The 26925-nt window shown below is 39.4% G+C and overlaps 2 protein-coding genes across 2 annotated transcripts; both read left to right on the plus strand.

Annotated features, from left to right (window-relative positions):
- The first annotated feature begins 1710 nt into the window (after positions 1-1710).
- On the plus strand, positions 1711-10408 carry LOC113116349 (uncharacterized). Its single transcript, XM_026284458.1, has 3 exons — positions 1711-2666; positions 3806-6575; positions 6694-10408. Exons 2-3 carry the CDS (start codon positions 4508-4510, stop codon positions 9072-9074), a joined length of 4449 nt encoding a protein of 1482 aa, XP_026140243.1. The 5' UTR covers positions 1711-2666; positions 3806-4507; the 3' UTR covers positions 9075-10408.
- A 1440-nt stretch (positions 10409-11848) lies between these two features.
- Positions 11849-21500, plus strand: LOC113116350 (hepatic leukemia factor-like). The gene is made up of 5 exons (XM_026284459.1): positions 11849-12431; positions 12701-12951; positions 14717-15172; positions 17126-17379; positions 19458-21500. The coding sequence occupies exons 2-5, from the start codon at positions 12756-12758 to the stop codon at positions 19671-19673; spliced, it is 1122 nt and encodes a 373-aa protein (XP_026140244.1). The 5' UTR covers positions 11849-12431; positions 12701-12755; the 3' UTR covers positions 19674-21500.
- The last annotated feature ends 5425 nt before the right edge of the window (positions 21501-26925 follow it).

The following is a 26925-nucleotide window of genomic DNA, read 5'->3' on the forward strand; positions in this document are numbered from 1 at the left end:
ATGGATCTGAGATGAAGAAAACGACTCAAGAGTAAGGGCACTCATCAACACATGTATATGTTTTGATATTCTGGCATTAAAATTAGCGTGTAACATGGCAGTATCATTATCTCGCTCAGGTGTGGGTTGCCATTCGCATAAAGACGAACCTTCTGGACTGCTTTTTAAATCTCCATGTTGAAGCCATGTGTATATGCTGTTAAAACCGAGACTCTACGAACAGTCTGAGTATATGGGCATGCCAAAACAGCTTACCTGTATTTTGAATCTGCTGTTACTGAGATATGAACACAAGAAGTCATACCTGATATCTTCATAACCAATAACGCTTATCAATATTAAGGGCTATACAACACACATGCGTTAGTGGTACAGATGTTACCCACAGCTTACTCATTATTCAGTGATAGTAATCTCATTATTTACAAAAAAGATATTAATGTAATAAGTAAATATTACAACGAAAAATGTAAATGTGAGATTGTTCGCAAACAAGCCAGAATCATTTAGGCTACTGTATGGTTCTGATCTCTGAGAAATAGCGCAGGTGTCAGGAACTCATTTTACCAATGAAAACAAATGAATTTATATTGTAAAACCACCAAATGGTCTTTTTTTTTTTTGGTAATAGTCAGTGTAATGAAATGGAATGTTATAAGTTACGGACTATTTGAATATATATGCCTCCCAGTAAAAGTGTTAAGGAGTAGTTTATATCACATCAGCATCAGGAGGATTGGTGGTAACACATTCATTTAACTTTTCACTGGAACTAGTGTGTATCTTAATGAATTATGAATACAACTTAAAGACAATCTTCCTAACAGCTCTGTAATACATTGGTGTTTGTTATTGTCATTACTATGACAGTTAATATTATGGTTATTGGTGAAATTTCTTCTTGTTGTTATGGTTATATTATGATTATGATGGTGATTTTTTTCCTCTGTGGTTTTAGTGTTAACTTGTTTTAGATATCTTTCTCATGAAATTCTTTTGAAATTATGAGTAGAAAATAGAAGCACAAACTTCAAAGCCACTCATTGTTTGCCAATCCTTCATGCATTCCTAATGATGAGGAGTGCCTTCGAAAATCTCTCAGTGTGATGTCACGTAGTAATTGTTCTAGGCCTGCAAATGCCATTACTTGTTGCAGAGACATCACAATGGGTTTATAAATGATGTCATAGGATGTATGTTGTATGTATGTAACAGAATGTCTTCTTTTTGTTATTAAGTGAAATTTCAACTTTTTAATGTTTCTTTCAGGGACAATTAGAGCAGTTGAATCTATTTAGTATTTTCTTTGTCATAAAAAGTCTGTAGCAATGTCTGTTTTGTATCCACAAGCCATAATTCTGAAAATGTTTATGGAATTTATTAACAAGGCATATTACTGCAGAAAATAACGAACATTGGATGTGCAAATAAAGCCCTGAAGCATTTTAAAAAGTTGGTAGCCTACAATGGGATGTGCATTGGTTGCACGCAAGCAAATCAGGACAATGAAGACTGAAACCCTGGGAATAATGAGCTCATGTCTTGAAATATTTAAACACAGAAGCAGAATGAATGATTGGGTAAATCAAGCATTACCCCAATTATGTTTACATATATTTTACTATCATAACTAATGATATATATATATATAGCTCTCATCCTTCCATACAGGTTAAAATTCACCTTTGTAAAATAAAGTAAACTGATGAAACTGTTGCCTCGAATGTCTGGTGACACAAATAGAGGGAGGAGAGAAAGAAAATGTAAATAACGTTAATTCGTGTAGACATTTACTATACAATGTTTACAATATTATTTTCCATTAAGCATCAGACTGGGAATAAGACTAGAAATTCCAAGGCAGCCATTTTGATAAGGACCAGCCTTTGAATTTGAGCTGTCAGTATGTAATAAAATGGCCACTACACGAGCTTCTAACATACAGACATAGTGCTAAAGGAATCCTACAATAAATGAATAACACATCTCGTATATTACATCTGATTCATAGTCGCCGAGTTGTAATTCGGATTTACCTCAGAATTACCTATTGAGAGCTCGCTAACATGTCAAACTCGACTGCACAACAACAACACTTGGAAGCTAACCGCAATACAGCTAAAAAGCAAACGAACCCTATCGTTTAGTAATTCTATAATGAAAACGCTAACATTCGAAGTACACAACTTTCACACAAACGCCGTCTTGTCCATAAATAATAATAATAATAAACCATAACGGACAGATAACGGAGTAGCCGGAAGTGTTCCAAGGTCCGGAAACGACCGATGTTAAAATCTCACACGTCACTCGTTCTTTCTAAAACACCAACATAGACCGTCCAAAATATTTTAGCCGACAAAAAACAAAAACAAACGCAAAAAAAAAAAAAATCTTCGGTCGTAATACCGTTTGATGCTTTTTCCACGGGAAATAAGTACGAAAAGTGCATCTGTGCTACAGTCTGTTCTGCATAAGAGACGTTCGGTCTCATGCTATCGCTGCTCGGGTGCAGTGGAAACAAGAGTCTGCTAACTAGCTGTAGCTAGAAGGCTAACCACTGGAAAACAGCGCAGAGCTGCTGGGGTACATGAACGAGGGGGCAGGGTGGGAGAGAGTAAAGCAGGCCCTGTTCATCTTGACCAGGCTAAAAGATGGATGCGTAGGTAAAAAAGGCCTATTTTATTGTCTCGACTGTGATTTAATTATGATTAATTTACTTGCACAATAAGAGCGTTTTGCTCCTGCATTATCTGGCTTGCTGTTAGGTCGCGCATCATGACTGCAAGCTAAGCGGTCCCTTTGCTGATTGTGTAGTATTAGCCAGCTGTTTTGCATGCTAACATGTTACACATAGTCCCAACGCTAAAATATTTCGCGACCATTAATACTTTGAAGACCATTTTAGAAGCACTATTGCAAATAGAAGTGTATTTTCCCCATCGTAGACTATTTTTCCATTACTCCCAGGGAGTCTGTCGAAATTGACATTTTCTTTTCTTTAGCGATACCCGATGCATTCGAAAGATGTAATAATTACATGAAATTCACCTTTCTCTAGCCCCGACGATTCACTCCGCACTCAGCATCTTTTCAGCACAATGCCAACTGCTCAGAATGTAAGACAAAGTGATTGAAAACAGTCGCGACGTTTAAATATAAGAACATTTTGTACATATTTGAAAATGTGTTATCTCACTGTTTTCGTCCCGCTTATCGTCTGAGAACGTATTTCACACTACTTTTGTTTTGTATCGCGTTGTGATTGTAAAATGACATTCGTTAAATGCATCTGTGACATATCAGTTAAATGTCTGTTAATTTCTGTGATTTTGATGATGCTAATAATAGATAAGACGAACCAATGTAATACATTTATTATGTAGTATTTCAGAGTGAATTATGAATGTTATTGTAATAATTTGTTTTAAGATATATTGATCAATAAAAGATACTCAGTTTTTTCTATTGTTTTGTTATTCTAAGTTATTTAATTTCGTTAAGAATACAACTGAGCAAAAATTTAATCATTTCTCTGATATGTGTCCATACTCCCATAATCATTTACACACATAAGTTACATTTTCTATGTATTTAAATAAACAAACATTAAAATGCCTGCTGTAATAAACAGTCTGTATGTTGTTCTTTCTTTCTTTCTTTCTTTCTTTTTCTTTCTTTCAATCAAATTATTTTGTTGTCATTGGGGTTTTAATGGTTCATATATATAATTTTTAGAATTGTATTAGAGTGTTTGTATAAATTCAATTGTTTAATATGTTCCTCCTTTTTTCCCTCTCACCAGTGAGAAGAGTGGCATTACAACATCACAGCCCCCAAGAATGATATTAGAGGATTTTTCTTCCAGCTATGGAAAAAAGAAAAATATATTAATTGAAACTTGGAAATGGAGATGTAAGCCACTTTTGTCAGAGTGGATTACAAATGAATAGATACTGAATGTAATGAAACCAACCCATGGGATTTGGAGGGATCCATCCGACTGTGGGGTGGCCTTGAACTAAAAAAATGTAACAAAGGAAGTGGACATTTTTTAATGAACTCCGACAACATTAAGCACTTATAGTGCACCTCCCAAAATATGAAAACATTAATGCATCTAGTTCTTTTACCAGTCTTTGCACTCTTATGGAACATTCAGAATGAAATACTGATATCAAAGTTGAACTATCCAAAATAACTGTGATTTATATGGAATCCAATGTGAAGCAAAAATTTTGATCACGTCACAAGTGACAAATCCCATTGAAAAACAGCTTTTTGCAAAGACAACAAATCCATGTTACAGTCGATACAAAATTGCCTAAAGAGACAGTATGTGGCTTCCAACTTTTAATGAAACCACACAAGTAGCATAAGGAAAATGTGAGGTATCGCTCTTTGCTTTTTCTGACTACAATTTAGTAGAAAAGCATCATAGAGATTTTGTTGCTGCTCAAATAGCAGAAGGTGTTGCCACTGGGCACCATGTTTCAGTAACTGGGAGATGTTCCAGTTTGGAAAATACAATGTGGACATCATAGAGATGCTGAGTGGACACCAATCCCACCAGTTCAAAGGTCTTGGATTAGAGCGACAACTTCAACACCAACAGCAAGTGCAGCTTCACCAACACCAGTTACAGCAGCAGCAACAGCAGCAAGGCGAGACATCAGGGTCAATTTTGTCTGGACTTGGCTTAGGCCCACTACAAGCATCTAGAGGCAGTGCCTTTACAGATTCTGCATCGATTTTTGCAAAAATGAGTGCACCTCCCCCACCTCTGCAACAACAATCCCTCTCTTCATCATCTCAAAGTTTGAGGAAATCCAGCAAAATGTCTGGAAGCAATAGCAGTGGTGGAAGTCATGTGAGTGGATACCCCCAGTTTTTGCGCTCATTCCACCCAACTGAGGCAACCCTTGCACAAGAGCAGTTACATTCAGGAGTAGGGCGATTTGATCATTTTGCCAGCAGTAGTGGAAGTGGAGGAACTGTAGGGGCAATTGGAGGACTAGTCTCATCTGTTCCACCACCACCCCCATTGCATCCTGGCCTGTCAGTACCTCAGGCTTCTCCTGGTCCGTCGTCCTCCTCCCCATCTCCTTCAAGTTCTGTTTCAACTTCCAATAACCCTCCCAGCAGTAGTGCAGTAACTACCTTTAGTCATCAGTTGGCAGGATCTCAGTCTGACGCCCGAAGCCTACATCAACAGTTTAGCTGCATGTTAGCTGCAAATCAGTATTTTCTTTCTGGAGTTCCAGCCAATTCCAGTCTAGAACAATTTTTAGTTCAGCAAGGCAGTCATAACCATCTTGGTCTTGGTCTTGGCCAAGCTGCAGGAGAAACAAGTTCAGCCCTTGCGCCACCCCCTGCTCTCCATTCTTCACACACTCATGGTCACTTAACTACATTATCACAGCCTCAGCAGCCACAATCACAACAGCAGCAACTACCACCTCATACTTTGTCTCACCCTCACGCACATCCACACCATCCACTGCACTCCTCATCGCAACCTTCTTCGCTTGGAGGTTTTGATTTTCAAGGAATCCCAGTACTCTCCTCCAACCAGCTAGCATCTCTGATGCAGCAGGAAGCCGGTTTGCCACTTCCTCTTCCTCTACATCTTTCTTTATCAAAAGATGATGGAAAAGGGGACAGTGCTGTCGGAGGAAGTGGTGGAGGAGGTGGTAGGAGAAAGAAAGCCATGGCTGGCTACCTGCCACAGAGAAAGTCTGAAAGCAGCAACAACAATAGCAGCAATCCTACAAACCCCAACAGTAGCACTTCAGGGGGACTCAACCAGGAGAACACACCAGGCTTAGATGGAGGTGGGGGTGTTAGTTTGTCTGGTATTGGTGGAGACCCTTCTTCTCTTCTAACCTCATCATCCTCTACTTCTGTTGTCTCATCATCTTCTTCTGCACCTTCTTCTACATCAGCATCAGTTTTGGTGACAAATGGCTCTAAAACAGACAGCCATGTTTCCATGCCACCTCAGTCTCATCCTGAACAAGAACCCCTTTATCATTGTGGTGAGTGTGGCAAAACTTTCACACATCTCTCTAGTCTGCGCAGGCACCTACGTAGCCATGAATTAACTACAGCTGGCACAAGCGGCACGAGAAGTAGCATTATAAACCCTGTTCTGCATCCTTCTGATCCAAGTATTCCCCACTCTCCACAAGAGAGTGCAGCCTCATCTTCGTGTGGCAGTCCTGACAAGACTTTTCATTGTTCTGAGTGTGGAAAAGGTTTCAAGAAAAAGGGGCACCTACTTCAACATGGTGTCATCCACTCTGGCGCACGACCCTATGCCTGCAGTACTTGTAGTCGTGCTTTCAATCGTCGTGAGTCACTCACCCGCCATGAAAAAATACATGAAGAGAAACCTTTTCGCTGTCCAGCCTGTGGTCGTTGTTTTCGGGAAAGTACATCCCTTTTGAACCATGCAGCCTCTGGCACCTGTGGCAAGTCAGGCCGTACACCAAGATCTAAGCATGAAAGTAATATAGAAAGCAAGAGCAATAAAGCTGGGAGCTCCCAAGATGGAATAGCGACTAATGCAGCGGGTGAGTAACGTCTAGTGTAGTGCATATTTTTACTAAACCCACTGAAAAGTCAAAAATGTTTCATAGGCACTGTGAAATTTGTGTGCATAGCATTATTACTGTTTAGTCTGTTGTGCAGGTTCTTACCGGAGTGATGATTTCACTGATGACTACAAGGACCAGCGCTCTCAAAGTAACTTGTATTCTGGAACAACAACATGTGGTGGTGGCAGCATGGCAGGGACTGCACTTCGGAAGGCACCATTAGCTCCTACTTTGCATCCACACCCACAAAACCAAAGCCAGCAGCATCATCAACAGCCACATTTTCCACTTTCATCTCTGTTAGAGGAATCTGAAGATGATGTCACCAGCTCAGTCAACAGTGCCATTTCTGCTATCACTGCTGCAGCTGCAAATTGTATGAGTGGTGATCTTGCCCATAACGGAGGTAGAGGGGATGATCGAAGGGATATCATTGGTGGATTGCTTGGAGGTCTGGGTCTAGGACCTCTTGCCACACCTAGTGGTCCATTGTCAACATCTGTCATGGAAAAGTCCTTTAGAGGAACTATTAACCCAAGTTCATTGGCCCTCAACCAGCAACCAAATCAGCAGACACCTGGTGGAAAGCCCAAGCGCCCTCGTAAGCCCCGCAAGAAGAAGGAGCCTGGTGTGGTTGGTGTTGAGCCCCCTAAAAGAAGGCAGTCCACTCACAGACCAGGAGGACCAGGTGGTGATGTTAGACCTTATTTGTGCAGCGTCTGTGGTCGAGGATTTGCAAGAAGAGAGACCTTGCGGAGGCATGACAGAATACACACTGGAGAAAAGCCTCACCATTGTACTGTGTGTGGCAAGTACTTCAGAGAGGCATTTCATCTTAGCAAGCACCACACAGTGCATTCTGGAGAGAAAAACTACAAATGCATCCTGTGTGGAAAGGACTTTGGATACGCTCAGAGCCTTAAAAGACATGGCAAGCTACACCAGAAAGGAGAAATGGAAGAAGTGCCAACCACGCCAGGTGGGGAAAACCTTAACAGCTATCCATCCTCTGGTGGCAGCTTGATTCAAGGGGGTCAAAGCAGCTCTTCTTCATTCTATTCGTATGCTCAAGATGTCAAACCACAGACATCAACCACTCAGCCCCCTCCAAGACTGTACACATGTGCGATATGCTGGAAATCGTTCCGCCATCACTTTCACTTGACGGCACATCATCAAACTGTTCATGAGGGTGGTGGAGAAAAGCTGTTTTCTTGTGAAGTGTGTGGTAAGGCATTTGCATACTCCAACAGCCTTACACGACACAGGCTTTCTCAGCATGGCTTAACACGGACTGGACAGCCAGTTGCTCAAAGGAGCACAGGGGAAGATAACAGTGTAGGTGTTTCGATATCGGAAAGCGAAGCTGCTACAAATGCTTTGCTTCAGCTCGCACCATCTAGTGGCACACATGCTGAACAACATGGAATTCTTCATAGCCAGCAGGGTCCTCTCCAAACACAAGCTGGCTACTCCCCTCTGTTCTATATACCTGATACCAATGCTGCACACCCTTCTTCATCTAATGCCTCCTCTTATTCTCATTCTCTGCCGTCAACTTCCTCAGGACCTCTTCTTTTTAACCATCAGCAACAACACACTGGGATAAAGGGTGAACCCATTTATCACACTGGTCATGTGCATACTCTTACTCCAAACATACCAGTGCATTCCCTCGCATTGCCTCCATCAGAGCCACATCAGCAACACCACAATTCCCAGCAGCATTCAGCCGAGTTCCAATCTACACAACACCATGCTTTTCAAAGCCAAGAGGAGTTGAGGAGACGGAAGAAAAAAAAAAAAAGACTGCAAGAGAGAGAGGAGATAGGCTACAATTGGACCCCGGCTGCAAAAGTAGAGAGAGAACAGGTGGAGGCCTCCCTTGGGGAAAAGCAGAGAAATGAGAAAAGAAAACTTGTTAAAAGAAAAAGGAGAGCAATTCACAGGACGCAACATAAAATTAAAAAGCGCATGGCTGTGCTCGTGAGAATCAGACGTGGAAGTGGAGGAAGTGCTGTGTATGAACTGGGCCTTCCAGGTGGACTGAAGCTTAACAGGCTTCGTTCTCTCAAAGTTCCTCTGAAACGAAAGTCCTGTCCCCTTTGCCTTGGTGCTACCTTCTCCCAACAGGTAGCCCTTAAAGTTCACATAGCAGCTAGACATTGTCCCAAAGTGAGAGGCCTTCAGCATCGTTTGAAATGTCCCGTTTGTGGAAAACAGTCTCGCAAGTTCCTCTCAGCTCTCATTCACAGAAGCTCTCATTTAGCCAACAGAGCATTTTCTTGTAAACATTGTCCCTGTCGTTTCTGGAATGCAATGCTCCTTACACGTCATAAGAAGGTGTGTCGTGGGACGTTGGCTAAGTTTCAACGAGATAGGGCTCTTTGTGTTAAATTAGTCATGGGATCAACATACAGGAGGTTTGAGTGTAAAGGGAACTCTTCATCCTTGCATATGGAATATAGTCACTAAGTTTCAGCATTAAACTAATTTTCATATGCACTTTTAGAAGAGAAGTGTTGCGATTTTCATGAGAAGAACTGAGATAGCTGACTGAATACATCTTGTGCTTATGTAGGCATTGACTTTGTTATGAGAGCTTTTTCTTTTCACTCTCATTCATATTAAATGTCCTCTTGTAACTTGGACCCCTAAAAATGAACACCTTCAACAAACTCACAAATGTATCAAAGACATTTGTTTCAATGAAATGCTTAGCCTACCCATATATTCAATACCACACCAGTCTTCTAAGAGTACACTCTTGTTCATATTGAAATTATCCTTAGCTGGCAATAGATGAAGTTTCAGTGATTTGGCGAATATTGTATTGTGCCCTAACAGTAGGTTATTGCTCACCTCAACAGATGCTCTGTAGAATTATTCTGTCTCTGATATATATTGTGTTGTTGGTGTTCACTTAGAGCAAGTGTGGAGATGTGATTTTGTTAATGTAAAAAGTGCATTCAGTATCAGGAGAAAAAAGGGTCCTGCTAGGAAGATGAGTATTTTATTTTAAGGAGTATTTAAATTACTGCATGTTGGACATTTCTGTCCATGTGTTGAAAGGTAAATGCGAGTGATGAGACTTTGCACTTCTGATGGTGTCATGACAAATCCAACTGTATCTTAACTCTTAATACAGGAACCATAACAAAATGAATGCATACTAAAACATGCTGATTAACAATTCTTAAAATCAATTGTGAGCCCTGTTTTGATTTATTTACTTAAAGAAAACTATACCATGAAGATGGTAATGCCAGCACTTAAAATGGAAAAATATGATTTTTCACATAACCATAAAGGACAAAAAATTTAATACCCACAGATTATTGCCCTAAAGGCAAAAGCCTTACCAAATTGTTACTGTTAAAACAACACATTTTATGGTTAATACAATGTAGCGTCTATGTATAGAGCTTACTGGAGGAATGGAAAGAAATATGTGTACTGTAATGTAAATTGTGTCAATATTTTATTATGTTTTTTAAGCAAAAGTCAATCTTTTTATCATAGCTACACTTCAGTTAGTTGGAAGAGTGATTGTAAGAGTTATCACTTTAGATCAGGTCTTGATTAAGTGTATTAATGTGTGACACAGTCTGTCCACTTGCCAACTATGAACGTATCCCATGTACTTTTCTCACCTTTCATGTAGAGATCCCATACTACTTCTAGCCTCTTTTTCTTTAAAAGAAGAAAAGTAATAAGTATGTTTCTATCACTTTATTTACACATGATAAGCTGGTTGTTGATGATACCCAAGCATTTAATAAAATTTTAAAAGGTTATATCCTCATTAATTCCATGTAAACATTTCTTGTCACCACAGTATTTCATATTTATTTGCATTTGTATTAAAATATGCCAAATATGCATTTTGCATACAACTGTATTTTTGATGGTTTAATCAATTCCTGAAATTGTTTTACTGTTACTTAACATTTATTATTTATTTATTGCCTCTGTTATATCTTTGTCACAATGTTTAAACATGTATTATTACATTATTATGTTGCTATAAGATCACTATAGTACCTATATTTTATATATATAATTTTTTTATTTATTTTAATTTTTTTTGTAGAATTATAGTTGACTGATAGGTGTTGAGGCGGTGAAACGGACTAAACAAAAGGTTTTAGAACATTTGAGAGTGCTATTTTCCATGTTGATCAGTTGGTGGCAGCAAGGATCCTACAACCTATGATATGAAGCGAAGCTGGGAGCACAGCTGTCACATGGATTTAAACGCCGATAGTGGGTGGAAAACAAGTACCCTGAGCCCTCGGGTGTGTATGAGTGTGTGTGTGTGCTCACGAGGTAGACTTCAAATGAATGCGTGTCTATGAGAAAAAAAGAAGGAATGTGAGGGGAAAATATTTATTTTCGCAGTCTTTTCGCAGAAAACATTCTGTTCTCTCTTTTGTATGTCGACCACGTGTTTGCATTCTCATTATTTAGTTTAATTATATCTTTCAAAGCAGATAGAGTAGTTTAAATTGTGAAATCGTAAGAACTGCATTTAGAATCACAATAATTTTATACGCTCGTGAGGTTGGGTTCATCAGGTTCAACCCCAGCAAATCTATTTCCTTTATTTCTGAATCTTTTGTGGGTGTGCACCACTCTTCCCCTGGATTCGTGCAGTTTCTGTATTCTCACGCGGCTGTGGCATGGGTGGGATGAATGGGCGGGGCGCAGTTCTCCACGGTAGCCAGTTACTGTGCGCGCAGGGAGGAGCCTCTTTTCTCTCAGCCAATGGCAGAAAAAGGACAGACAGGCTCAGCCGCGTCTCCGCGTGCGGACACCATGTGCACTGGAGAGCGCGTCTGTGTTTCTGAGACGCAACGTGTATTTGCCATCTCCTCTCACATGATGCTCACGTTTCCCGCGGATTACTAGTGAAGTGAAAAAGTGTGTCCATTCGCTTGACAGTTTTTTTTCTTTTGGATTTTGGCGAAAGGTAGCGCCCTGATAGGACTGAGTGTAAAAACTTGACAGATTGTTAAATAAATAATTATATTGTTAATAAATCATAATTCTGATGCACTTTAAAACTGTTCACTTTGCAGCTTAGTAAGTGGCCACGTGTTTATGCGTTTTCTATGTGCCAAACATAGGCGTTATCGGGACAGCTGGGAGAGAAATTATCGACCAATTTGTTTTTAATCAGTGCTACTAACCCCCGAGGAGCGTGCCTGTCACGAGGGGGCGTGCCTCATTAATAATAAACAGCGCTGAGCTTTCTCTCTGGGAGGTGTGACGTCACGCGAGCGGCCCGTGTTCGTTCCAGCTGAGCGAAAAGCTCGGAGGGCTCAGCTCAAAGTGTGCGGTAACACACATGCAGAGAGAACTGAACAGAAGGGCTGACCACAAGGGGAAAAGGCGATTGAGCGACTGAACGAAAAAAACGTCAACATCCCTCCAATCGCACTACGCAGCAGTCTCGGCAATACTTTCTTCGTGTTGTTTTCATTTGTTATTTTGGAGACGACTCACGTTTCGCGCATTGAAGGGTTGAGCGCGCATTCACGTTATCGTTTGCACTATTGGATTTCCTAATCTCCGAGATTTTTCTATTCAGTGCTGTTTTCTACTCAAACCGTTGTATCCGGTTAATTTTTATTTTTCTTTCTACGTTGTTCTTGGACATAACATCGCAATTTTTGACATTGGCCTGTATTAATAAAAGTTCAGCAGAAGATAAACTGTCAACATTTTCTGGAATTACTGGGAAAGCATATTTTTATCCACTCGGCTAATCTACAATCAAATGCAAGCAGAATGGCTCTCTTTGTTTAAAACCTTTTTTTCCAAATACAGGTAAATTCACATTAATCTTCTTTGATCTCAGATGCTGTGGTGCACGTGAGCTGCGCAGGTCGTTCCTCCTCCTCTGTCTAAAGTAAACGCGGTCTCGTGTTGCAGCACTAAACAACTTTGTTTACTTGAATGCTACTCTGAGGATTCGAATTTAATTCACATACATCATATGTTATTATATGTGCTTTTTTATTACGAATTAATGCTAATATTTTGTTGTTGTTTCCACTATGAATCGTCATGTGATTGATTTCTCGGCTACACAACAGTATTGAATCAACGAAACATCTAGCGGTCAAGGGAGCTCGATCCGGCTGACGTTGGATGATGGCCAGGCCGCTTTCACAGCTCCTTCCCCCGGACCTTCCCTCCGCCGGAGCCAGTCCTCAGTTTGGCAACAGTAGCCAGGCGGGAGGCTCACTTAACGGAGGACACTTAAACTCCACTGCGAACTTAAAGTCGCTCCTGCAGCTCCCAGTGAAGGGCGACCAGCGCGTCAAAGACTGTAGTGAAATGAAGGGTGAGGAAACGCACCTGCTTCCCTGACACTCAGTGTTTATTATAACGAGCTCCCTCTCAACCTTTTCTTTGTTCCCCTTTGGAATGCGTAAATAATGTGTTAACAGTCACAAGGACAGTTGTTTCCTGATTAGTGTGATTTACTGGTGATTTAAAAAGTGTGGTTGAACATGTCAAATGACAGGGTCATGTGCAACTATGCATATATCATGGTGAGCTTCAAGACAGGACATCACATGGGACTTAGTTGAAGAGATAAACAAGGCCAGGCCTTTCAGCCACTTAGCTTTCTACCCAGGTACTTTGAGGTCAGCTGTTGGCTAAGCCATTTTGTTTACAGGTTTGTACAATGCACAGCATAATCACACCAACCGACGATGTCCATTGCCTGTGAATACAACAGTGTGAATATTAGAAAAGCTTATTTATGGATCGCTGTCAGTAGCATTGTTTTGTAATGATTATCTGGTTAACATTAATAGAAACTGACCCTAAATAGGTGAGGGAAAAACTCTTAATCCAGAGTCAGTCCAGTTTTCATGCACACAGCTTTTGAAAACACTTTTATTGATAAAGCACTTTTGGTGTAGTTAATTGTTTTTAAGCTTGAGTATTTATTCAGTGACACTACTGTGTTATTGTTTTGTAAAGAAAATAATTTAAAATGTGTTGCAGTTACATTTTTATGGTTCGTTTTTATACAATATAGCTAAACCAGAAAAGTCTCAATTCAATCTCTGCACCGCAAAATGCCTAATTTAGCCTAACTAGTGTTGTTAAGATTTTAGACCCCACCCTAGAGTGTCCCAGACCCCACCTAAATGCTTTAAGACGGAAAGCTTCAGATTTAAGACCTTCAGATGCCATGTCCACTTTCACATTGTTTTTATTTTTTATAGTTTTTTTATTGCATTGCTCCTGTAGATTAGAAGTGGTTTAATACCAAATAAATGTAACCAGTAACCACTTAGCTCAATATACACTACACTAAACTAGAGCATCATTGTAGTATTGCTATGTTACACTACTGTAATATTGTGTTAAACAATACACGTCTGACTTTGTGTTTCACCTGTTGCCTTTTGCGTCATGGTTTTGGTTCAGCCATAATACCATAGATCTGTAACGTGTAGCCATTGTTCAACTGTATTGTTGCTTGAGCCACAGAGTTAAGCAGTGTCACTGCGGTGTGACATTGTAATCGCTTTACCATGTATTTTTCTGGAATGTCAAAACGCATTAATCTTTTGCCAGTTTAAAGGAAAGTATTTCAAAGGCTCTTCATTTTGCATTGATGCACCGGGAGCTTTTCACGTGTTGACATTGCAGAGGTAGTTTTCCCAGAGGGATGTGAAAGTTGCTGGGAAGTGTTATTCTAACTACGTAATCTGAGCACCATCAGAAATACTGCTCTCTTGAAATCTACAAAAGTCAATATATGTGTTCCTAAGAATAGTTAGAATGGTTTGAGAGAGTTTAGCCCCATTCACACCAAGAACGATAACCATAAAGATAACGATATTAGCGTCCAATATCGTCGGTTTATTCGAAGCGCACACTCATCTGCCGCTTTAAATTCTCGAGCTCGTTATACCAAGATGGATTCTGATTGGGTGTCAATGTTAGTATCGTTCATCAGCTGGAAAAAATAGTTCTGAATGTGATTCCAACTATATCGTTTCTCTGTGCCTTTATCGTCATAGCTGTGTTGTGGCTATTCTTTAGTATTGAGAATGATATTTAGAACTATATCTTTCTTTTCATAGGTAAGGACAGGTTGGACATCGATGAAGACTCTCTCGGTCGTTGTCCTCTGCGCAATGGCTGCAGCAATGGACTTGTCGCTGACAGCAACGGTGCAGGCACGGGCAGCTTTTCTAACAGCAATAACAGTTCCTTCCTGGGCCCATTGCTATGGGAACGAACATTGCCATGTGATGGCGGGCTGTTCCAGTTGCAGTACATGGACCTCGAGGAGTTTCTGACAGAGAACGGGATGAGCAGCATGCACAGTACCTCCAACTCCACCTCGGCTCAGATACCTTCGCAAAGCTCTCAGTCTGCCGTCCCCAACCAGGGCTCCCAGTGCCTCCCCACCTCGCCCCCACACTGCTCCTCATCCTCCTCACCGACATCCACCACCGCCTCGTCCTCGCCCTCTCTGCTCGGGCTGGACATGCACACGCCGCAAAGCATGCTGGGAGCTGCAGACTGCTTGCACGGTGAGTTTGCCTTCGCAGTTCTGAGATTTAACTAGTAGTGAAAGATAAGCTAGAGAGGATGTTAGGAACTGTCTGGAGGCAAGCCGTGGAGATGAAGAAAGGAAGCTCTGAGAGCCGAAAATGAAGTCTACACTTCCCCCGTTTTGCTTACAAGAAATTCCCCTGGACTTCGTTCTGTTTGCGAGTCGTGAAAAGCACCAGACTGTCCCTTGGGTGTGTGTTACGGTGTATTTTCAGAGTATTAATGGTTTGGGTGTGTGTGTTGTTATGAGTGTGTATGGATGCTCATGGTGTGTGTTTATAAGCTTCACTGTCAAGGTTTGAGCGGTTTTTGGGAGTGAGTGTTACAGGGTGTGCAGCTGTTCGTGCTTTTGTGGAGACGTGAGTTGTGTTTTATAGGTACATGTTAACATTGCACATTTTTTGTCATCAAACCTATTTACAGGCTGTTTAAGAGGTGAGTGGGAAGTTTGCGTGGGTGTTATTTAAAAAAAAAAAAAAAAAAAAAATGGGCCAGTTAGAAATATACAAAAAAAGAAAACTGCAGTCCGTCTTGCAGGACTGACAAAAGGGATATACAAAGATAAATGGTGATGACAGCGAGTGAAAAGAGAGGAAAAGATTTTGATATAGAGCTGAGAACAAGACGGCGAATGAAAGGCCGGTAAGTAAACAGTGGGGGACACACAGGTTAACCAGGAGAGAAGAATGAAAGGCAGAGACGGCATGTGTGCGATTGTGCTCGCATGTTTTTAAATCTCTTCCTCTTCTCACACGCTTGGTCCATGTGCACTCGCTCAATCACGTGCCGAGGCAGGCAGAGCGAGAGCGAGGACGGGGGAGGAGCAGAGGAGAGGAGGCATGTGTGGGAGTGTGTGTGAGTAACAGACAGGGAGAGATTGAAAGATTGAGATGGAATGACTCAGTGCGAGCTGATACTGTTCTTCCGATTAGATGTTTGTTTACATGTCTGGATGGCTAAAAAGAGAGAGAGAGAAAGATTAAATGTGCTACTGGTAAATATTTGGAATGTTCCGTGTGATTAAAAAGCACATGCAGAAGCAATCACATCACATATTTGTACAGATTTTATCAAGCCGTCTCAAAAAAAAAATGTCAGTGCATGTGCATCCGTGGACAGTAAAGAGAGGATCATTACCAAATGGGGTTAAAGTTACTCTTAAAGATATACTACTCCCCAAAATGGAAATGTTGTCATTAATCACGTACCCCCATGTCATTTCAAACCTGTAAAAGCTTTGTTTGTCTTCGGGAACACAATGTAAGATATTTTGGATGCAGAGATTATTTTATTTAAAATAGGAAAAAAGTAGAAAGCCAATGTAGAAAAATAATCTTTGAAAACAAGTCTTCATAACGTTCCTTCTCATTAAATTGATCTTGATCTATATATTTTATTAAATATAAAGATCTATTATATATCTTGATTGAATATATATATGTATATGTGTTTGTTTGTTTTTTTTCGTTTTACTTTTATTATTTATTAGTAGTGTGATCATTGTTTTTTGCCATTGTGAAAGTAGACATAACCATGTCTGTTTTTGTCTGTATGTTCAAGCAATCTGCCAGGCAGGAAAACCCCATTATTATGAATTTCCCATAGGAGAAAAACAACTAAAATATAAGTAAAAAAAAAATACATGCACGCATACATTAACGAATAAATAGTTTGCTTGCATTAACATAAATTCACTATCAAATTATTAGCGTAGTGAAACCACGAGTTAAAAAATTCGGGAATACAGAGCTTAGGGGAGAGATATTGGAAAATGGAAAAACAAGAGAAGGATTAATGGATTGAGTTGTTGTCTGCTGCCTGTTACTGCCCCCTTGTGTGTCTTCTGGGTAATGTTTTAAGAGTTTCATCATTCTGAATGCATGCACCTAGCAGCATGAGTTAATCAAAGCATCCACTTTATGTACCATCAGGCACTCCGCCAGGCAGCTTGGAGCCAACGCCCTCACCGTCCTCCACCACATGTCCACCACTACCTACTCCACCCAGCGCTAACTGCAACAACATGGTGGCGCCCTTTGACCCTGATCCTGCGGATGTTGCCCTGTCGAGTGTGCCTGGACAGGAGGCGTTTGACCCCCGCAGGCATCGGTTCAGTGAGGAAGAGCTCAAACCTCAGCCCATGATTAAAAAGGCTCGCAAGATGCTTGTCCCTAATGACCTAAAGGTGAGCAGTTAATGCAGCAGCATGCTATGGACATATAACATTTAATATAAATACTTGGGATGGTAATACAAAAAGGAGTTCCTAACAGAACTATAAGTGGAGCATGTGCCTTCATCATATAAACATTGGATTTTGTAAAGCGAGTTTATTTATTTTTTATAGACCTAATAGCTTACAGTCAATATTATTGTGTAACTGTCTATACAGGTTTCAGTAGTCATCTGTCACTGTGCAGATTTCTCTCACTGATTATTTGGCAAAGAATTACAATTAGTTTATTTTGTCCTGCACATTATAAAAGTTGGCTGGAAAATTCAATTTTCCATTTTGTTCAAAAGGTCTGACATTCTTATTTCTAAGCAAATTCAGTAATGCAGATACCAGGCATGTTTTTATCAGTAGAGACAGTGACACTGTAACATTGCCATTTATTGATAACGGTAACAGATTTCAAAATAAAGATATGAAAAGGTAATTTGTTACCAAAACCTGATACTAGAATGGTTTTGGTTTTATAAAGTAACAGAGTGATTTATAAAGCATGTCACATTGACTTTTGGGGAATGGGTGGTAGCATAGCGTATGTGGTCAAGTCTCAAGACTAAGGCAGATGTCTTGGAAACCAAGGGTCTCGGATATGTCAGCTTTTTTGTTATAAAGGGCACAGCAGTCAAAAGGGAGAATTCCTTTAGCACATGACCTCTCTTCTGGGAGCAATTGGATGTTTTGAATAATTGGAAACATTCTTAATATTTTGGGCTTTTTTTTTTTAAAGGTATAGTTCACCCAGAAAAGAAAATTTGTCATTTACTCACCCTACTGGGATTCCAAACATATGGAATTGGATCTGTGGAACAAAAAATACACATTATATATGTATTTACACACACACACACACACACACACACATATATTATTAATCCGCATCCAGTGAGTAGTACACAAGTCATATTAAAAACCAGGTTCACAAAAAAGAAAAAATACAGACAAATGGTTACTCGAACTTGTGTGTTATATTATATATTAGTTTTAATGCATTAATTATGCATTGTACATTTGAATAGCACACATTTAACATTAAACTGAGCACCTTGTAAAGTTACTGCTATTAACATATTTCAGATGATAAGTATTATTAAATTTTTTATTTTTTTCTGCAACAAATAAAATTTTGGTTTTGACTAATGGCTAGTCGACTATTAGGGGGCAGCCCTAATAATACATAAAGGCTTTAGGTACACTCTTAAATATAAAGGTGCTTCAAAAGGTTCTTCACAGCAATGCCATAGAAGAACCATTTTTGGTTCTACAAAGAATCATTCAGTCAAAGGTTCTTTAAAGAACCATCTCTTACTTGCCTTTTTACAATCTGAAGAACCTTCTTTCACCACAGAGAACTTTTTGGGAAACAGAACGGTTCTCTAGATGCTAAAGGTTATTTACGGAACCATATAGATAAAAAGGTTCTTCTATGGCATCGTGAAACTCCTTTATTTTTAACAGTGTAAAGTGTTACCAAATAAAAATTTTTGGATGAACTGTCTTTTTAAATAATGGAGGATTGTGAAAAGTAAATGCACTAGATAGAAGTGACAAGTGAACATGGTATGTTGGTAAATACTAAGTTTTAAATAAATTAACAAATTATTATTTGAAATTTAGAAAACCGAATGACAGAAATGATATCATGGGTACTGCCAGTCAGATTTATGAGCATGTATTTAGTATTTTTAACACATGGTTTGTAACTGGCTTTCTCCAGAAATGTTTTTTTTTTTTTTTTTTACTGTTCCTCACTACTACTAACAGAGTGGCGTGAACCACAACCTTGTGTCTGGCACTTTGAGGAAAGCCACTCAACCACAGCAGTAGTTTGTGTGCAGTCAAATCTCAGACGTTTCTCACTGGAATGTCACTCAAAGTTGCTAAAAAGACTCAAAAAGTCTTCTCCAACAGTTCCATACGAACACACACAAAGCCCAGTCACACATCTGGCAAGGCTCCCCACCTGCAACTGCAGACAACCATGCAGAGAACCAGCATGTTCTAATATGTTCTTTTATTTCTTTTTTTTAAAGGATGACAAGTATTGGAGTCGTCGTTGTAAGAACAACGAAGCAGCCAAGCGTTCTCGTGATGCGCGTCGACTGAAGGAGAACCAGATCTCGGTGCGCGCCGCCTTTCTGGAGCGCGAGAACGCTGCACTCAGACAGGAAGTAGCCGACATGCGCAAAGAGCTCGGCCGGTGCCGTAACATCCTGAACAAATACGAGAGCCATCACGTGGATCAATAAGGAGATGAAGAAAAAGTGTTATGAGATGATGGATGGAATGGAGAATGCAATGAATATGATAGCTGAAAGACAGACGAAAGTGCATCAAATATATGAAATGATGTATGAAGACTGCACAAGAGCTCGAGTTTTTAACTGGAGTGAGAGAGCATGTCATCTCTCATGATTATTATTTTTTTCTTCAGTAGGTACTACGGCAAGATTTTAATTATGGAGAGAATTGTATATTTTTATATGATAGAAATATGCTTGAGGGGGAAAGGAAATTTTTGAAAATAATTTTTGTATATTTTCTATATCTTTTGGAGAGCTGTAAAGTAGTGGCAGAGGGAACTGGTTGAGGTATCACTGTAATGTAAAATCAGGTTCATATGGTATTTTTGAACTTTTGATCTCGTGAAGGAAAACAAATGAGGGGCAGAATTAAGCTTAGAAAAAAAATTATAAAATAACTTTTTAGAGAAATTCAACTGTAAAATATGCATTTTAAATTTGTATAGAAATGTTAATATAGATTTATTCAAGCACTTAAGTTGTGATAAACCTGTGGTGACCAACAACAACCACTGATGAGGGGAATGACAGGTTGCATCTCAACTCTTTGGGGACGAACATTGTTTATCAGTCTGCTGCTGATATTTATTTGTCATTCTCAAAGGAAAACTGAACATGTAATGATGAGACGGTAAAGAAAGACATGCATTAATTATCACATTTTATCTGCTTTTTTTTGTTTCTTTCATTTAATGGTGAACTCCGTAGGAATCTTTTCTTCTTAAAGTTGGTGTCTCGTCTACAGTGTACTCATCTTTTTATAGGAATCTGACTCACAGTTGCAAACAAAAAAGCAGCTTTTTAGCAGCAGCATATATCCACAGTGTGCAGATCTTAAGTGAACTTGCAGAGGCTGTTCTTGCTGTGCAAAAACACAAATTGGACCTCTATGGATTGAATATATGGCACACGACTCTCATCTGATTGTACAGAAAGATTCCTTGCATTGGAAATTGCATTTCAAAACAGGTTGACATCTTTTGAACCTGTATATGCACTTGCTTTTATTGGGACAATATTGCATTTTTACAACCTGACTAGCGGTGTCAGTACAAATGTTTCGAAATCTATTCGCTTCGTGGTTCCTTGTTATTTCTCCAGTCATCTGTTTCTTTACTTAATGACCATTAAAGTAACTTCACTTATTATGAATTATTATTGATCTGATCATTATTACTATTGTTGTTAATACTACAAATTATTTTTGTTGTTTTGTTTCCTTGATATTGTCTATTTTAATGCAAATCTCCTCTCAGCTGTAGAGATTGTCACTTCCTGTTTGTTAAAGCATTAATCGTCAACACCAGCTTTAGAAGAAGTGTTGCTGTGACAGCCCGGTCAATATATGTGTCAGAGGAATGCTGGGGAAAAAACTGGTGCCCTTGGTGATCACAAACTCTGCTTTCCCAAAATCAATAAAAAAATTTTTTTTCCTGTACACTAGCATTATAAAGAACCGTCATACCATTTGTGCTGTCTTTCTCTTTTTTGCATGTAGGTGTTTAAAGCTAACTGCCTTTTTTGCCCAGTAATTTGCCTCCTCCTTAACCATATACTTTTGCAGATGGATTTTGGGTAATGTAGTCTTTAAATTTCTGCACTTCCACATGTGGATGATTATGAACATTTTGTGTTGTGACTCTTGTTTTGTTTTCTTTGATGTACAAATGCCCTAATGCATCAGTGTTCACACTGCACCTAGCCAAAGTAATGCAGGGGAATGTAGTCTTTTTCTCCAAGACCACAAATAAACTATTGTTCTTACTCACTAAACACTAAGGTTGATTATTTTGCATGTCATGTGTGCCTATTATGTGTGCTACCACATGTAGTATCTTCAACTTCCTTTTTTTTCATAAATAAAATGGCAAAATGTTATTTTTGAATTTGAACAGAATGAATGAAAACCACAGATGTGCTTGTAGAAAACCTTTCAACTATCCAGCTCACATGTTGTCATAGACTGAAGTTTATAAAAGGCTATGGCCTTTAATATAAATATTAAAACTATTTAATTAAACATTAAGTAAAAAAAATGTATAGCATAAATTATATTTAAAAATGTGTAATGCAATATAAATGAAAAGTATCACAAGTATTGCAGATTGAATGCATCTGTAGTTGGAAAAGCAACATATTGCAACAGTGGCTTGCACATTGAGGCTGGAGCACCAGTAGATGTCTGGGATTGTTTTTGTTTAGACAGAATTCTCCTTTTACTTTGAGGAATATAATGTGCTGACATTTTGTACAGAATGTTTGCAGCTCTGCCTACACTGCAGAGATGAAAAGATGCTCAAGGCACTATTTGATTCCTTCAATTTCTGCAGAACCCAGTGCTTCCTGACACACTAAAGGGCTGCAAGATGGTTTCAAATGATTTAAAATAAGACTAAATGAGCTTTAAAAAAATAAAGCTAAAATGTCCTATGACATAATTATTATTTTAATTTATTCCCTTGAATGTTGAATTTAATTAAGAACCAGGGTTCTCACATCTTGTAAAAAAAAAAAAAAAAAAAAAAAGATGCATGAAAATTTATATGAAGGAATTTCAAAAGTGTGATTTCTAGATCTCAGAAAGTTATGGAAGATAATAAAATGTTTAAAAGGAAATTTATAATGAATATAGTATATTTTGATAACCCTTCAGGGAGCAATGCTCACTATTAACTAGTTGCATAATAGAATGTCTGTTCTGTTATTAACATTGGCTGATTATTAGTACTTATAAAGCACATATGCTGCATGACCATATTCTGCATTAATCCTACCCAATACCTAAACTCAACAACTACCTTAATAACTATTAATAAGCAGCAAATTAGTAGTTTAATTAGGCAAAAGTAATAGTTAATGGTTTGCTAATAAAATAATTAACTGTGTAATAATTGCTATAGTGCCTTTCACTAATATTGGCACCCTTGGTAAATATGAGCAAAGGCGTCTGTGAAAATAAATCTGCATTGTTTATCCTTTTGATCTTTCACTCAAAAAATGCACAAAATTCTAACCTATCCTTGAAATAAAACAACTAAAAGTGGGGCGAAAATCTCTCAATGAAACAAATGTTTTTCTTCCTGGAAATTCTTGTGAGTAAAACATCTCTGAAATATGTTCCCATTCATATTTAATTTTTTTTTAGCACAACAGGGTGACTATATGAGCATGAAATTTCACAACTTTCACAACTTCCTGTACCACCTGATTATAAAAACGAGGAACAAAAAGGCCAAATTCTCTTAATCATCAATCATCACAAGGAATAAAACCAAAGAATGGTGTTCTAATGTGCAGAGCAAGATTGCTGAGCTTCACAAAATAGAAAGTGGCTGTAAGAAAAGAGCTATGAAAATCCCCATTTCCATTACCAGGGCAATAATTAAGAGGTTACAATCAATGAAAAATGTTACAAATCTTTCTGGAAGAGGATGTGTGTCTATGTCGTGCTAATAGATGCTGAGGAGGACAGTTTGAGTGGCCAAAGACTCTCCAAGTAGCTGAAGAATTGCAGAGATTAGTTGAGTCTAAACAAACTCCAGCATTTTCAGTTGTCAGACACGACTGGAGCTTCACATGGCACTGGTTTCTATGGTCAGATTAAACTAAGACAAAAAGAGCTTTTTGGCAGCAAACCCACCAGATTGGTTTAGTACAAACAGGGATTAAAAGTACCCTGTGCCCAGGGTTAAATATATTGCTGGATCTTTAACCCTGTGGGGTTGTTTTTCTGCTGGAGGTCCTAGATGTCTTGTTCAGAAACATAGCATCATGGATTCTATCAAATACCAACAGATAAAAAATCTAAACCTGACTGCCTCTGTTAGAAACCTTATAATGGTCTGTGGTTGGATCTTCTATCAGGACAATAATCCAAAACGAACATCAAAATCAACACAAAAATGTGTCACTGAGCACAAAATTCTTCTGCCATTGCTGTCCCAGACCTCTGCCCTGAACCCTGTAGAAAATGAGTGTGGTGAACTCAAGAGAAGAAGCACCGTCATGGAGCTGTGAATCTGAAAGATCTGGAGTGAGTCTGGATGAAGGAACAGTCTCTGATCTCTTATCAGGTGTTCTTCAAACTCTTTGGGCATTACAGGAGAAAACTCAGAGCTGTTATCTTAGGAAAAGGACGTAGTAATAATTGGGTGCAAATTATTGTGGCCAACATGAACTAGAGAAAGCATTTATTTCACAATGAGACCCCCCCCCCCCCCACTTTCAATTGTTTTATTTCAGTGTTAGGTTAGAATTTTGTGATTTTTTTTGATTGAAAGATCAAAAGTATAAACAATGCAGATTTATTTTCACAGCCGCCTTTGCTCATATTTATCAGGGGTGCCAATATTAGTGGAGGGCACTGTGTATATGTGTAAAGACTCTCTAATCAGACTAGAAAAGTCATGTAAATTCATTGGAAATAAAATGTGTAGACTTTGAAGAACCTTCAATTATTGAAACCTACAGAATGTAACAACTTTCATTATTTACAATTATTTCATTTTATTCTTTTAGATAATTTTTTAATTAATATTTTAAAATAAATCGCTAAACTATCAATTAAACCAATTTAAATCTCAACATTTATGGTTTCTGTTAATGAAAAAGTTTGACTGTGAGTTGAAGAACCAGAAATATCTTGTGGGTGCTTCTCTCAGAACCATTGTCTGTTTTGTGACACATCAGAAGGCGTTGGATCCATTTGCAGCTTTATTGAGAATAGTCAGACAATACAGGGTCAGATACCAGCAAGGAAAAACAATGGAGACAAGGCTTAGACAGAACCTTAACAAGGCGAGAGATCAGGGCAGGCGGCAGACAGACAGAGTTCAGAGAAGGCAATCCAAGTCGGGGCAGGCAGACAACAATCAGGGAATCGAGAAACAGTCCAAGGTCAATACACTAGAAAACAAACACAGGTAATAATGCTCAGAAAAGACCAGCCAGGGGCAAACTCTGGACAGGGATGCCGATGTCGATTGGCTTGCTGCTCCTGTTGTCTGAAGTAGGGGAGTATGAGCTCGATCCCAGACCTCCTTGCCATGTTGCAACCAGTCTGTGACTGAGGGTAGGTCGGTGGGTTCGCCAGACCAGGGAAACAACAGTGGTTAAAAACCCAGAATGCATTTGAATGGGGTCATGACGGTGGCTGTTTTCACAAGTGAGTTTTGTGTATATTCTGCCCAAAATAAATATCTGCTCCAGTCTGCTTGATTCAATTCAATTTAATTCAATTAATGTTTATTAGCATAGAACTTTTTACGTTACAAATCATTGCAAAGCAATTTTACCGAAAATTAAGTTTCTACAATATTTAGTAGTAGCTTATAAGTGGTGACTGTCAGTTTGTGCGCATACGACAGGAATTTGCAGAAAAATGAATACAAAACATAGTCAACATGACGATGAACACTATTAACAGCAATTATAATGTGACTGCACAGTAAGTAGCAATATTTGGTAGTTCTGAATGTTGTTTCAGGGTTAGCATAATCTGGGGTCCTCTGAGAGGTTGGCGTCATTCAATTCAATTTTATCAATTTAAGTTTATTTGTATAGTGCTTTTTACAATACAAATCGTTACAAAGCAACTTTACAGAAAATTATGTTTCTACAATATTTAGTAGTAGCTTATAAGTGGTGACTGTCAGTTTGTGCACGTATGACAGGATTTTTAGAAAAATTAAAACAAGACGTAGTCAGCCAGACGATGAACATTATTAATATTATTAATTAATAATTATTATATGATGCAGTCACACTTGTAGCAATATTTGTTAGTTCTGTTTGTTGATTCAGGGTTAGCATCATCTGGGGTCCTCTGAGGGTCAGCATCATCTCTTCTCAGGTGTTCTGGATCCAGACTAGAGCTTGTGTAAATCCTAGTTACCATGTGATGTAATTCCCATGGCAAAATCCCATGGATTTATGATTGTGAGTATTGTTGTGTTACCTTGGGAATTGGGAAAGTTGGTGATGAAGTCAATGTTGATGTGAGACCAAGGTCATAGTGGCGAAGGCAGAGGATTCAGCAGACCGGCTGGAAGTTGTCTGAGTGTCTTTGATATGTGACAGGTGATACAGTCCCGGATGAACCTAGTGGTGTCAGCTGGCATAGTGGGTTGCATACCACTAGTATCGATTCTTTAGCAAGTGCACTGAGGCAGTGATTCCAGGATGGCCTGAACTGGGCATACCACGAACTTGTGAGAGTACTCGTTGACGTAGGAGCTTGGGAACATAAGTGAGGCCCTCAGGGCATTCAACAGGCGGTAGATCCTGGAGGTTCAGATGTTCGTTCTCCGTCATTATATCCCGCTGGACCGGTGCCACGAGAAGATTCTCAGGAAGGATAGTGTCATTAGTAGGGAGTTGAACATTTTCGCCAGTGTGGTGAGAGAGAGCGTCAGCCTTGGTGTTCTTTGTACCTGGCCTGTATGTGACAGAGAATCGAAATCTTGTGAAGAATAGTGCCCATCTGGCCTTTCTGGGATTGAGATGTTTAGCTGAACATAGATACTCCAGGTTCTTGTGATCGCTTAAGACAGTAAACAGGTGAGTTGTTCATTCCAGCCAATGCCGCCATTCCTTCAATGCTAGTTTCATGGCCAGTAGTTCACGGTTGCCCACGTCGTAGCTCCATTCAGTGGCCGTCAGTTTCCGAGAGAAGAAGGCACATGGAATCTTCTTGGCTGGCGAACCATGGTGTTGAGACAGCATATCACCTACTCCGGTGTTGGAAGCATCAACCTCCACATTGAATGGCCGTTCTGGGTCTGGATGTCAGAGGATCGGGGCAGTAGTGAACCAAGTCTTTAGTTCGTCGAAAGCTAAGCGAGACTCTGGGGACCAACTCAGTCTGTTTGTGTGTCGTTTAGTCTAACAAATCATCTGTAGAAGTTTGCAAACCCCTGGAAACGTTGTAACTCCTTCACCGTCTGAGGGTGTGGCCAAACCAACACTGCCTTGACTTTTCTTGTCCATGGCTACTCCCTCCTGACTGATAATGTACCCGAGGAATGAAGTGCTGGTTTGATGGAACTCACAATTCTCAACCTTGGTGTAGAGTTGATACTGGACAAGGTGTGTCACCACTGACCTCAAATGGTGGACTTGTTCCTCCAGAGAACTTGAATACATCAGGATGTCTTCTATGTATACGATTATCCATTTGTCAAGCATGTTGCGGTATGTA

Source organism: Carassius auratus, chromosome 16 (assembly GCF_003368295.1).
Source record: "Carassius auratus strain Wakin chromosome 16, ASM336829v1, whole genome shotgun sequence".
Classification (NCBI taxonomy): Eukaryota; Metazoa; Chordata; class Actinopteri; order Cypriniformes; family Cyprinidae; genus Carassius; species Carassius auratus.

Bases quoted from the DNA above. Each gene is read 5' to 3' on its own strand.
- LOC113116350 (XM_026284459.1), top strand. From the start codon at position 12,756: ATGATGGCCAGGCCGCTTTCACAGCTCCTTCCCCCGGACCTTCCCTCC. The intron at 12,952-14,716 runs GTGAGGAAACGC...TTCTTTTCATAG, and splicing joins AGACTGTAGTGAAATGAAGG to GTAAGGACAGGTTGGACATC. The intron at 17,380-19,457 runs GTGAGCAGTTAA...TTTTTTTTAAAG, and splicing joins TTGTCCCTAATGACCTAAAG to GATGACAAGTATTGGAGTCG.
- LOC113116349 (XM_026284458.1), top strand. From the start codon at position 4,508: ATGTTCCAGTTTGGAAAATACAATGTGGACATCATAGAGATGCTGAGT. The intron at 6,576-6,693 runs GTGAGTAACGTC...TCTGTTGTGCAG, and splicing joins AATAGCGACTAATGCAGCGG to GTTCTTACCGGAGTGATGAT.